Source organism: Rhinopithecus bieti, unplaced genomic scaffold, assembly GCF_001698545.2.
Source record: "Rhinopithecus bieti isolate Rb0 unplaced genomic scaffold, ASM169854v2 scaffold_30918, whole genome shotgun sequence".
In the NCBI taxonomy this organism is placed as follows: Eukaryota; Metazoa; Chordata; class Mammalia; order Primates; family Cercopithecidae; genus Rhinopithecus; species Rhinopithecus bieti.
In genome coordinates, this window is record NW_016813589.1 from 446,952 (window position 1) to 461,635 (window position 14,684).

General features: G+C 35.7%; 1 protein-coding gene across 3 annotated transcripts in view; it reads right to left on the reverse strand.

Annotated features, from left to right (window-relative positions):
- The window catches only part of CERT1 (ceramide transporter 1), a 150,024-nt gene that overhangs the window by 34,745 nt on the left and 100,595 nt on the right, over nt 1-14,684 (reverse strand). For all 3 annotated transcript variants that reach the window (XM_017848719.1, XM_017848718.1, XM_017848720.1), the window contains exons 8-10: nt 14,120-14,277; nt 8,290-8,382; nt 619-705 (exon numbers count right to left, since the gene is read on the reverse strand). In XM_017848719.1, the coding sequence (XP_017704208.1) occupies nt 619-705; nt 8,290-8,382; nt 14,120-14,277 (338 nt within the window). The remainder of the gene's footprint in view (nt 1-618; nt 706-8,289; nt 8,383-14,119; nt 14,278-14,684) is intronic.

Consider the following 14,684-nt stretch of genomic DNA (forward strand, 5'->3'; position numbering starts at 1 on the left):
TATTAAAAGAATGGTTTAAGTTGGACACTTAAAGGGAAAAAAGCAAAAGAAAATTTCTATTTAAGTTCATGTTAATTATACATGATACCTTTTAACAATTATTGGTTTTCTTTCTATTGCTTGGAAATTCACATATAAAGGAACTGACTTATAACGATTATTTTACTGCCGGCACCATGGCTCACGCCTGTAATCAATCCCAGCACTTTGGGAGGCTGAGGCGGGTGAATCATGAGGTCTGCAGTTCGAGACCAGCCTGGCCAATATGGTAAAACCCCATCTCTACTAAAAATACAAAAAAATTTAGTCAGGCTTGGTGGCGTGGACCTGCAGTCCCAGCTACTTGGGAGGCTGAGGCAGAAGAATCGCTTGAACCCAGGAGATGGAAGTTGCAGTAAGCTGAGATCGCGCCACTGCACTCTAGCCTGGGTGACAGAGCAAGACTCCATCTCAAGAAAAAAAAAAATTTTACATTTGTGACTTAATATATTCACAGTTAAGTTTGTTGGTTATTAAATTCACAATGTTCAAATTCTATTTACATGAAATAATATACATCAAGGAATGCCTATAGTGTTAAAATAAATCTCAGCTTAGAATTTTCAATAATAGATATACCTGTTCTTCTATTTTATCTTGTCTGTCAAGAGCAGCTTCAACAGCATCAAAGAACTCTTCTTCATTAATCAGACTGTTAGGGCCTTCCTATTCCAACACACGGGGAAAAAAGCAGTTTATTTAAAGAAACAGAAAACTCTGATAACTCTGGTACTAACTTGAGGTTGAAAATTGACCTAATAAACATTTATAGAACACATATTTACAAACCAATCAGTAACCAGATCATATGTATGCTCTGTGTAAAATCACGAGTGTTATAATTAATTCACTTAGTACTCATATACTTACTTACTGTATATTGACCAATATTATGTTGGGATAATAGTCTAGAGCAGGGATTGGCAAAAACTGTGGCCCACGGGCCAGATCCAGTCTGCCGCTTACTTTTGTATAGCCTGTGAGCTAAGAATTTCATTTTTAAATGGCTGGAAAAAATAAAAGTAATAATATGACATGTGGGGATTACTTGAAATTAAAGGTTTGGTGTCCCTAAAGTTTTACTGGAAAACAGTGATGCTCATTCATCTATATATTATCTAGGGCTTCTTTAGTAGCATAGTTGAGACTTATGACAGAGACATCAGAGATATAAAATTGCAATGAGGTAAGTCAAAATGTGCACAAGAACTATAGCTAATAAGTATGGCTAGGCATTCAGAGGGGGATCTTCCTAAGCAGGGGTAATTGTTTCATGGGGAAATAAAAGTTGAGTTGATGCCTGACAGTCTGGCCAGATGGCAGAATAATGGCCATCAATCACTTGGGGAATTGTGTGGGAGATCTCTTACAATGAAAATTCCCAGGCCTCCATGCCCAGAAATTAATTCTCAGTAGGTCTTCAGTGGAACCTTGGAATATACATGTTTAATAATTCCCCCAAGTGATTTCCATGCAAGTGGAACCTCAGCAGCACCAGACGATAAACATATAAAGAACAATAACAAAATGTAAACAATCAACATATGTTCCTGCTGTGATGAACCAAGTAAGTGGACAGTAAGTGGAACGACAGCTTTGTATATGATAAAAGTAGAGGCTAAAAGGTAGGCTTGGGTTTAGAATTTCTTAAATGTTAAAATATATAAAATAAGACACATGAACAATTGATGAAATCTTCCCAGTTAAACTTATAACGCCAAGTCATCATTAGTCCATTAAAAAGTATCTAGCAACATCATCCTAACCCCACCATAACCTAGAACCATACTGGAAGGGTGGGAGGTATGGGGTAACGTTCTTGTAATTTGGCATGTAAGAAATATTGACTTAATGGAGTTCTTCTTTTAGGGTTATGAGGACTCAGTCCCCTACAACCTACTTCATAAAAAAACAAACAAACAAAAAACACAACAACAACAAAAACACCTTTCTATTCAGATACAACAAACATACAGAACAGTGCATATCTCAGTGAAGTATCATAAAGTGAATATAACCATCTAATGACCATCTGGGACAAGAGGGTCATGAAAAAAATAGTAACAACACTCTAGAGGCCTTCCTCCTGCAGGATTCTGTTTATAAAGTCAAAACATTTCAAAGACAGTAAAACGACAGCAGGATAACTTTGCTCTCTGTTGATCAGAGAAAACACAAAATATCCAAACTCAAGCATATTTTCTAATGATTTTAAAAACTATTTAACCACATCTACATTTAAAAAATATTACCATTCATTCACTCTACAGTGATTTAGTACACGTGGATTTCTAGTCCTTAAACAATCATGTCAGAGCCTCAAGAGTCTAATTGAAAACTAAAGCATTTTAAAATTCTGGCCAGGTGTGGTGGCTCATGCCTGTAATCCCAGCACTCGGGGAGATCAAGGAGGGCAGATCACATGAGGCCAGGAGCTCTAGACCAGACTGGCCAACATGAAGAAAACCTGTCTCTATTAAAAATACAAAAATTAGCTGGGTGTGGTGGTGCACGTCTATAAACCTAGCTACCTGGGAGGATGAGGCATAATAATTGCTTGAACCCGGCAAGTGGAAGTTGCAGAGGTTGCAGTGAGCCAAGATCGCACCACTGCACTCCAGCCTGGGTGACAGAGCGAGTCTCTGCCTCAAAAAAAAAATAAAATAAAATAAAAATAAAAAATTGTATTTTGCCAAATGAAATGGTTTTTCCTTTAATGGCAAACTTTTGGGAGAAGAACTGAAGTAATTGGCACAAAATTTTCTTTATTAAAAGGGACTTAAAAAAACCCTTTTATCTCATCATGCTTACTAAGGGCAGGAGCTACTTATCTGCCCTTTAGCACAGCATTTCTTATGTTAACAACTCTCCTTGAAGAGTTCTCTGACTATAAAGATCAACAAGAATTAGTTCAGATCCTGAGACAGTAGGTTTTAATCAAGAAAATGACATTTTCAGATTTGCAGTTTAAAAACTCATTCTCCCTGCAGTAGAAAGAATGGATTGAAGGTAACAATTGTGACTGGGCACTTGGACACTTTTGTATAATAGAGATGAGAGTTGAAAGTGGCCTAAATTAGAGCCAAAGCAGGAGGAATAGAGAGGCACTGACAAATGAGATATAGTAATCCCCCCGTATCAGTGGTTGGGGGACTCCTTTGCAGGTTTCCCCTTCTCTGCCTGTCCTTTAAATGTTGGTGTTCCTCAGGGTTCCATACTTGCTCTACCCACAGTATTCTTATTTATATCCAATGCTTCAGTCATCCTTTGATGACTCTTAAATTCACAGCCAGACTACCTCTCTTCTAAGGGTTAGATCTTTGTATCTAACATAGAAGACTTCCTCATATGACTCACCTCTTCTCCTATCTCCACACCTATCTGCAGAAACCTGGGCCTAATCTTGGATTCCTTCCTTTTCCCTCATTCAATCATCACACCCTTCAATTCTACTTTCCATATACAATAGTCTCCCCTCTCTGTGGTTTTGTTTTCTGTGGTTTATATACAGTAAGATACTTTGAGAGAGAAAGAGACTACATTCATATAACTTTTTACTATAATACGGTGTTACAATTCTATTTTGTTATTGTTAAAATAAAAATTAAACTTTATCACAGGTACACACGTATAGGAAAAAACATAGTACATATAGGAAAAAACATAGTGTATACAGGATTCAGTACTATCTGCAGTTACTGGGGGGGTCTTGTAATGTATCCCCCTAACCACTGATACGGGGGGGATTACTATATCTCATTTGTCAGTGCCTCTCTATTCCTCCTGCTTTGGCTCTAATTTAGGCCACTTTCAACTCTCATCTCTATTATACAAAAGTGTCCAAGTGCCCAGTCACAATTGTTACCTTCAATCCATTCTTTCTACTGCAGGGAGAATGAGTTTTTAAACTGCAAATCTGAAAATGTCATTTTCTTGATTAAAACCTACTGTCTCAGGATCTGAACTAATTCTTGTCGATCTTTACAGTCAGTCTCTTAACCATTCTTTCCTCTCAATTTGTGGAGGCTCTACCTTCCAAAGAGAACTACTTTCAGTTGCCTGAGGAAAAATACTTTTACTTCTGACTTCTGGAAAACACTCTCTACTCAATTTACTCATTCTTAAGGTTCTGCTAAGAGGTTCTTTCCTCCGGAAAGACATCTCTGATTCAACACCTTCCCTGCTTTAAGTGTTTCATGACATGTATTACGATAATTGTCTATTAGTCTTTGTTCCCATTATGCATTCAGGTAGGGCCCTTAGGCAGGATCCTTATAAGCCTTGTTTCTTGTTGTATTGTATTCTCCAAGCTTAGTGAAGTACCCTATATTATGGTAAGTCGTTTTTTGTTTTTTTTTTTTTTTGAGATGGAGTCTGTCCGTCTCCCAGACTGGAGTGCAGGAGCGAGGTCTCGGCTCACTGCAGCTTCCGCCTGTTGGTTCAAGCAATTCCCCTGCCTCAAACTTCTGAGTAGCTGGGACTACAGGCGCACACCACCAAGCCTGCCTAATTTTTACATTTTTAGTAGAGATGGGGTTTCACCACATTGGCCAGGCTGGTCTTGAACTCCTGACCTCAGGCGATCTCCCCGCCTCAGCCTCCCAAAGTGCTGGGATTACCGATGTGAGCTACTGCGCCCAGCCACATTGTGGTAAGTCTTACAGAATAAATTCAAGATTATAAAGTAATTTCTGAGGCTACAGAAGTCAGAAACACTTAAATCTTTTTTTATAATTAGAACATCATGAATGTCTGATTATACCCAAAAAGAGTCATAGTTTGAAATAAGTGTCTAAAACCCATACGACTATAATATCAATAACAAGAAAAGATAGATGGTTCGAAACTCCAAAAGGAAGAAGGGAAAGTGTAAAAACAGTTCCCAGTTTATATAAGAATTGTATATTTAACTTAGTGAGAAAAAAAAAAGTACCCTTAACCAGTTTCTTCGCTAAGAAAGAGTAAAGTGCATTTCAAATAGGTGAATAAAGGATGTTTATTCAACAAATGCTAGTGGAATAAAATAGGTTTCTACATTGTACCATTATTTTAAAAACTCCAGATGTATTAATATATGTAGAAGAGACCACTGGAAAATAAAAAATGAGAAAATATAAATAACGATTTAAAGTAGAAAATGCCCTTCTAAGCATGATACCAAATGTGGAGAAAAGTAGATCAAAGGACTGAGGAAGTTAATTACACGAAGGTTTAAAACTTTTATATGGCAAAATCTACCAAACTTTTTAAGTTATGAAAGAAAAAAATAAAATTAAAAAAAGGCAAATTCTACACATCTTCTAAATCAATAGGAAAAAACCCCCAAAAAACCACTAAAGGACATGGACAAGTTATTCATTAAAAAAGAAATGTGGCAGCCATAAAAAAGAATGAAATCATATCCTTTGCAGCAACATGGATGGAGCTGGAGGCCATTATCCAAAGTGAACTTCTCACAGGCCAGGTCTCACTAACAACCGTTTCAGTACTGACTGAGTGTTTAAGTCAAATATTAAAAGCCAGTGCCCTTATACAAAAGCTGGCATGTAACAAAAGTCCATCAAGAGTTTTGCCTAGGCCTTTCCTGGGCCTTAAAGCATGACAAAATAATAAAGGAATTCTTAATAGGACCCACTTAGGATTAAACAAGTTTGACCGTGGGTCTGAAGAAACTCACCAGTCCTCCACAAACAAGTTTATTAGCGGTCTGAAGGAACTCCTCAAACCTATATGATTTAGTAGGAGATATGATAAGGGTAATCACCCTAGCACTTTTCCAAGGCTCCAAAGGAAGGTCTTCAGGACTCAGACCTTAGTTATAGATTAAAAGAAGTTAATAACTTAGGTCTTTAGATGAATGCACACTTACAGGTAGACATATAGCTTAGAAGGTATATAAGCTGTGGAAAACTTTGTAATTTGGAGTTGGTCTGGTGATGATGTTCAGGCCTTCTCCCTATAACCAGTTACAGAAATAACTCTCTTCCTCTCCAGTTTATCTGCATCTTGTTATTGGGCCGCAGAAATAGCAACTCGACCCTCAGTTTGGTCCCGGAACAAATTAACTCAGAAACAGAAAATCAAATACTACATGTTCTCATTTATGAGTGGGAGCTAAATAATAGGTACACACAAACATAAAGATGGAAACGACAGACACTAGGGACTCTAAAAGAAGGAAGGGTGGGAGGGAGGGGTGAGAGTTAAAAAATTAGCTATTTGGTATAATGTTCACTATTTGGGTAATGGGCACACTAGAAGCCCAATCTCTACCAGCATGCAATATACTGGAAGTACACAAATATGCGTGTGTACTTCCAATGTAAAATAAAATTAAAAAATAAAAAAAGAATGTCTGATAAACATAATTTTTAAAATGCTAAATCACATACATAAAGCAATTTTTTGGCTTTGAAACTAGTAAATGCATGTACCTAGCACAAGGGCCCTCTTCCCTCCACCCCGTCCTCTCCCCATGGAAAAAAAAAAAAAAAACCTGTGTTGATCGAAGCAGAGATAAATATGTATACAAATTATACTTACATACTACTGGTAGATGATAAACTGTACAAGTATTGTTAAATTTAAAACATGGGCTTTATTGGCTTATTTGTATAATCTTCCTATAATGAATATATGTTTTATTTATAATATTAAAAAATAAGGTACTTTAAAAAGTTGGTATTTCTTCCAAAATAATAATCCTAAAATAGCAAAATAATTTGTTTAGTTTCAGAATAAAAATAATCATCATAATACCTCATATTAAAACCTCAGAGGATAGCTAATTATGTAATTCTAATACATTTTAGAAGGGATAAATTGAGAACAGTTAAAAAATATTGCAATGTAAGTCTCATCAGAATGTACTCACAGTTGGAAATTGATTCCAATATAAAAAAATTCAGCAACAGCAGAGCAGCTGTTTAGTTTTCCTTTCTAGAGCAAAAGTAGCAAGAAATTTTTCTTCTGTTTTCATAAATATAACTACAACTACTTTATTCTTCTGTTCCACCTCAATGATACTCCCTGATATCCCATTTTTAACTGCTCATTTCAGAAATAGCAACCCCCCCCCTTTTTTTTTTTTTTTTTTTTTTTTGAGACAGAGTCTCGCTCTGTTGCCCAGGCTGGAGTGCAGTGGCACAATCTCGGCTCATTGCAATCTCTGCCTCCTGGGTTTAAGTGATTCTCCTGCCTCAGCCTCCAGAGTAGCTGGGACGACAGTCACTTGCCACCACGCCTGGCTAATTTTTGTATTTTTTTAGTAGGGATGGAGTTTCACCATATTGGCCAGGCTGGTCTTGAGCTCTTGATCTTGTGATCCCCCAGCCCCGGCCTCCCAAGTGCTGGGACTACAGGCGTGACCCACCTGTTCTGGCCAACACCTTTTTTTTTTTTAAGAGACAAAGTCTTACTCTGTCACCCAGCCTGGAGTGGAGTGGTGCAATCATAGCTCACTGCAGTCCTGGGCTCCTCAGTAGCTGGGAGTACAGGCATGTGCCACTACACCCAGATAATTTTTATATTTTATTTTGTAGAGATGAGGTCTTGCTATGCTGTCCAGGTTGGTCTTGAACTCCTGGCCTCAAGCAATCCTCCTGCCCTGGCCTCTCAAAGTGTTGGGATTACAGACGTGAGCCAGTGCACCTAGTCTCAACGTTGTTTAATGGCAATTACCAAATATATTTCTTACACATTTTTTTCTCTTAATATAGAAAGATAGCTTATAAGATTTTAACGTATGTGTGTATATATATATGTGGAGAAGGAGATTTTATTACCTGCTTAACAAATAAACACAAGGAGAAAAAAGCTGGCTTCAGATATTTCCAAACAAAGACAATAAGAACAGTTTATGTTCAGCTATGGATAAGATCTCACAGTATAGTACAGACTAAAATCTTTTGTCTGAAAAGCACTCAGAGTTTTCCTTTATAGCTTCCTTTTATGTTAAAAAAAAAAAGTAGATAACATTAAAAATGATCTTTACAGGGGAGATAAAAATTTGTCTTATGAAGTGAACAGGCCTAATACTAAGACTTTTAAAGCCTAAACTTTGTAGGCATTAAGAAATATATATTTGAGTATGCCTGGCATTTATATATCATGAAATATACACTGAATTAACATAAACACTGAGGAAAAAATTATATATTTAGAATAAAGTTACAAAACTATTATTAAAAATTCACTTTTGTGATAGACATGACCTATGTGTTTCCTTAAGATCAAAATATAAATTCATACTTCATAATCTGGTCCTCCAAAGTGGGATTTTTTCTTAAGTTCTGTCATTGCATTTTTATATGCTTCCTCTGTTCTTCTTTTCTTCTCAGTTTCCTATTAAAAAGAAGTGAAAATTTGTAATTTGAGGCAGGCATTTTAATTACAATGAAGTCTTTTAGGTGGAATTCCTCTACATTTCACTGAAATTTTATAATTTGATACAAAAAAATTACACTCCTGTGAAAAATAAAGAGTATTATTCTGCCCAAGAAAACACTTTTCTCTAGGATATAAATCACTTACAACCTACTATGTATGTATGGATGTATGTATGTATTTTTTGAGATGGAGTCTCACTTTGTCACCCAGGATGGAGTGCAATGGCATGTTCTCGGCTCACTGCAACCTCTGCCTCCTGGGTTCAAGCACTTCTCGTGCCTCAGCCTCCCAAGTAGCTGGGACTACAGGCGCATGCCACCATACCCAGGTAACTTTGGTATTTTTAGTAGAGATGGGGTTTCACTATGTTTGCCAGGCTTTTCTCGAACTCCTGACCTCGTGATCCACCCTCCTCAGCCTCCCAAAGTGCTGGGATTACAGGTGTGAGCCACTGCACCTGGCCACAACCTACAATTTAAATCATCACTAAAAACACATCCTTAAAAGTAGATGTGTTTAAATGGTTAAGTCACTGCATGTATACTTAAGAAAAAAAAAACAAATCCCAGGTAAATTAGCATCAGAAATACCTATTATACATTGTTGTATTTCCCCTTCCCACCAACCCCAGTAAGAGATACATTTATTTTGGTATGAAGAAAAACAGCAAGTAATACCAGAAAAGAACTCAGTAGGTGGGATCAATGAATTCTAAAAAGATATTCTAAGAAAGAAAACCTTCTTATACTTTCTCACTGCTGCTTAAGACAGTATTTTGGAGTTGAAAAATACTTCAGGTCTATTTTAACACTCTCCTTTTAATGATAGGGCCTATAGCTCTAAAAGGTTAAAAGACCCAAGGTCAACACTTAAAATAACAAAGGCTAGTCCCATATAAAACTTATTTCCACAACAATGGGGTTCACTGGGTCAAAACTGATACTGGAGTCCATTATGTTTGTAAATAATCTAATGCTTTTATTCCTTCAAGTACAGTCATACATGGCTTTTTTCTTTTCTTTCTTTCTTTTTTAATCTTGTCCAAATTCCATTTTCTAAAAGACTGATTTGCTTGGTCCCCCTATTGGCTAATCTAAGCATGACACTTCTGAAAGTGAAAGGGAATGTCAGTAATAATCTTGCTGATTAAGAACTGCCTTGGTCAAACCAGGATTCATGGACACTCTGGCAATAGGAAATGTTAAACAGCTCTTCCTATTTCCCCTTATTCCCAAAAAAACACTACTCTGAAGAGTGTGAGCATCAAAAATCATAAGAAAACAGATTATGCTTGTGATCTAAAGTAGGCTGATGAAAGCCACATGAATTTACTGTCACGTGTTACTTCACCACGGGGATACGGTCTGAGAAATGTGTCACTGACGACTTAATTCTTGTACAGACATCATAGAGTGTACTTATATAAACCTAGATGGTATAGCCTCCCTACACATCTAGGCTATAAACATTTACAGCATGTGACTGCACTGAATACTGTAGGCAATTTTAACATGATGGTAAGTATTTGTGAATCTAAACAGAAAAGGCACAGGAAAAATATGATATAAAGGATAAAAAACAGTATACTTGTATAGGGCACTTATGAATGGAGCTTGCAGGATTTGAAGTTCCTCTGGGTGAGTCAGTAAGTGAATAGTGATTGAATGTGAAGGCATAGGACATTCCTGCACACCACTGTAAACTTTTAAACACTGCATACTTAGGCTATACTAAATTTATTTAACAATGTTCTTTCTTCAATAATAACCTTAGCTTACTGTAACTTTTACTTTATGAACTTAATTTTTTAAACTTTTTGAGTCTTTTGTAATAAGATAACACATAAACATATTGTATGGCGGCACAAAAATATTTTCTTTCTTTATACTGTATTCTACAAGCATTTTTCTACAATTTAAACTTTTTTGTTATAAACTAAGAGACAACACAAACATTAGCCTAGGCCTGCACAGGGTCAGGATCATCAAGAAGTCACTAGGCAAGAGGAATTTTTCAGCTCCATTATCATATTATGGGACCACAGTTGTATATGTGGTCCATCACTGATGGAAATGTCGTTATGCAGTGTATAACTATACTTAATGGCTAAATTAAAGTCTAAACTGAACTCACAAAAAGCAAACTACTTCTAAATATCACATCAGCATTAAAGACAGTGGAAATCAATGAATCGATGGGTTCATTAGACCCAAAGATTTCATTAATTGATTTTTTTTGTACTAAAGAAAAAATGAGAGTACAGATCCACCAGAATGACTAAGCCAGGTGCAGTGGCATGTGCTTGTAGTCCTGCTCATTCAGGAGGCTGAGGCAGGAGGATCACCTGAGCCCTGGAGTTCAAGGCTGTAGTGTGCTAATGGCTGTGCCTGTGAATAGCCATTGCACTCCAGCCTGGACAACACAGTGAGACCCTGTCTCTCAAAAAAAAGAAAGACTCTCCCCAAAATCAAACAACACCAACACCACACACACATACACACAGACACACACACACATAATACCAAGTACAGTCAAGAGTGAACATCAACAACACCCACACACCCACACAACCCTAACAATACCAAGTGCTGTCAAGAATTAAAAGTAATTGGAATCCTCACCCATTGCTGGTAGAAATATTAATTTAATCACTTTGGAAAATCATTAGTATTCACTAAAGTTAAGCACATACCCCCACGGATCAATAAGTCTACTCCAAGGTATGAGAAATATACCTAAAGATATGCCCCAAGAACTCTCATAGCAGTTTTATTCATGATAGCCAAAAAATGAAAAAAACCTAAAAGTTCACCAACAGGAAAAGAGATAAGCAAATTGAAGTCATACAATAAAAAGTTATCATAGAATAAAATACTGTATAGCAATAAAAAAGAATAAACTACTATTAAATATAACAACATGAATGAATCTCACAGCCAACGTTGAGGGAAAGAGAAGGCCTGACTCAAAAGTATATTGTATGATTCAATTTATATGTTGTCCTAGAACAGGCAAAACTAATCTATAATGACATAGGTTAAAACCATATGATCACCTCTTGGGGTGGTGGTATGATATGGAATAGGAAGGAGCATGAAGTTACCTTCTAGGGTGCTAGAAAAGTTACATAGCTTGATCTGACTATGGTTAAAGGGGTGTATACAAACATTAAAAAAATCAAGTAGTATACTTAAGATTGGTACACTTCCTTCTATGTATGTTATATATTTTAAATGAATAAAACAAAAATGCACGGCACAGCAATAATATTAAAGACTTACAGGAAAGTGAAAATGCATGTAAAATTACACACCTGTAAGTCTAATAATGTAAGCAAATGTATCTTCAATGAACAGGTTATCTCTCCTTAACATTGTTAACCGTAATTGCCTAATTTTAGAATTTTTGGTCTTCCTGGACATGACTGGCTAACAATTAAGTACACTTCTTCTACAGTAGAAAGGATTATTATTATAGGTAACCAATAAAAATCATCACTACAAAATAGTATTTTCAATTAGCTGAAAGAATCCTGGAACTGACATGATAACTCTACGTAAGACTATAATATAGACAATTCTACTATTAAATAGTAGAATTTAATAGTAGCTGTTATTATCACCTATTTAATTGTTCTCATTAGATTTTAAGTCCCTAAAGAGACTACTTCCTGCTCATCACTGTTTTCCCATTCCTAGCTTAGAGTCAAGCACACAGCACCTGAATGAAACAATTTCAGTGAAACCATATTGCTATCATTGTACTTTCTTTCTCAATTCTAAGAATTACCTGAAAGACATATTTGTTGATAAACAACTTTCTCTATTCAAGGACTTTCTAGTCTTTAGTGTGTATATATACACACACACACACACACTACATACAAAAGATTAGAAAGTTCTTGAATAGAGTTGATTACCAATAAATACACACATACCCTGCATATATTTTATATATATATATATGAACACACACATACTGTGTGTACACACATGTGCAAATACACACACACTTACATTCCATGTAAAATGTAACTGGGATCCAGTTATTTCAACCTTGAGAAAAAATTACAGTGGAAAAAGTTAATAAAATTTGACATCAGATAGATTTGTAAGAAGACTATAAAACACAGTAGTGTCCAGATTTTAACCAATACTGCCATATTTTCTGGCTGTTCTTTGGTGAAGAGTGTTGCATGGAGAAGCAATAAAAATGATTTTTTTCTGCAGATCTTTGGTTTGCTCTGCTCATTGCTACCCAATAAAGAAAGAGAACTGGTAAGATAAACAATGCTGAAAGCAATCAAAAATCTATCTCCCCTTTTCAACACGGCAAATAAACTTGAATGCTAAAAAAATCAGGAAGTCGTGTTATATAATGTACAAAGGTTTAAAAAAATTTATTTTAGGCAATGTGGTTAGAGTATGTGACCAAAGAATACAATCTCTTTGTGAAGGAAAAAGAGACTAAAGAGAGAGAAAGTTGCCAAAAAGTTGGAAATAAGTTAGTCTGGACAAGTTGAATGATACTCTTGAACCATCAGTCTAATGTATTCAGGCATCAGTCTAATGTTTTTCAACATTGTTTTTTTGTGTGAACAGGGACTCTTCTAATAATTCAATTTGATCCACACTGAGTACAGAGTTGAAATCTTCGAAGATATAATAGTCTGGCTCCAGGATGATAATAAATTTTCTATACCTTAAAAGGATGTTTTCATTGCCTGTTTTAAAAGAAGACATATTCCTAATCAAAATGGCTTACTCTCACCTGCACTTGTGCATTCTGAACAGTTCTCCTTTCTTCTAAAACACGGGAACCTTCCTAAACACATACTGCTAACATTGCTTTCCTCAGTGTCCTGATCAAATTCAAAGGCCTTCAAACTCTGCAAGCAATATAACTCAGAATGAGTATGATTCTGGCTGATGTCTAATCTGGTATCCAGAGCTGATATATAAAAATAGAGAAAAATGCCTCTAACTCTGTTACTTTTCACCTTTTGACAAGCATCCGGGCCTCAATTCCTTCTTCTATAAAATGATGGCATTGGACTAGAACTTTAAGGTATGTTTCAATTCTAATATTTTACTATTTTTCCAAAGCTGAATTATAAATAGAAGTTTTCCTACTTAACAAATCCACTGAGCCCTACTTCACACTAGAAACTAAAGAGTCATACTGTAATACTATCAGTGCTGCAGTTTAAACAAAGGTGGGAAAATGTGAACATAGGGCAAATGCTCAAACAACATAATGTATGTTAAATGATATCACTGACCATGGAAAAAAAACATGAGTATTATTGTAATAAGTAAATGTTTACCTTTGTAAATTGGCATATAAGTTAGTTCATATGCCTTAAATGCAGTTTCATACATCATACACTTAAAGGTAGGTAATGTTAAATGGCTCAACACTTCTATTCCAAATCATTACTAACATCATCACAAAAACTTTTATAGCAAATCTTTCAAGAAAGCATACTGTATAGTAATTTAACAAGTAACTGGTGAATCTTGTTAGGCAAATGAGTTTAAGATGCCCATAAAGCTTCAGAGTACTAGTATCATCTGCTATTTCTATCAACCCAAGATTCTTCCCTAAGAAGTTAGCTTGGTTTACATATTCAAACAATACATAAAACTTAAAATGTGATTATTTTTAAAAGGAAAAAAAAAACTAGTCTTACCTTATCCAGTCTCTTCTGCCAGCTGTCCTCACGTTTAACCATTAGTTCAATACAATGAGAAAGTGTTGCAAGGATTCCGGCAGTAGTTGCTTTAAAAGTTATCGCTTCCCCTTTAAAGTCTATACCATTAATTCCTTTTGGTGTCACATGTGGAAATACTGAAAATGAAAGTTATTTACTGAAAATATTTCTAATGAAGAAATAATTCATCACAATTTAAGATTAGAAACTGTTTAGAAAATTAGCAAGTCAGAGCAGATTTTGGGATTTTAATTTTCCTCCTGTAGGCTAACATTTAAAAATCTCCTATGCAAGCTCTATGAGCAAAGAAGCTTTGCGGCAGCATATGTACTTTCAAGTCCTTTTTTTTTTTCTAGATTCTGTTTCCTGAAATTTATTTGCTGTGCTGCACCCAATTAATCAAATGGTAGGAGGAGCAATACTTTAACAATAACATTCTGACAGCTTAGAGTAGGACCTAATTATGGCAAGAACTACCTTATATTTTGAAAAACCTAGAACTTAAAAACTATCTGAAGATAAACTAAAGAACCTAATAAAATAA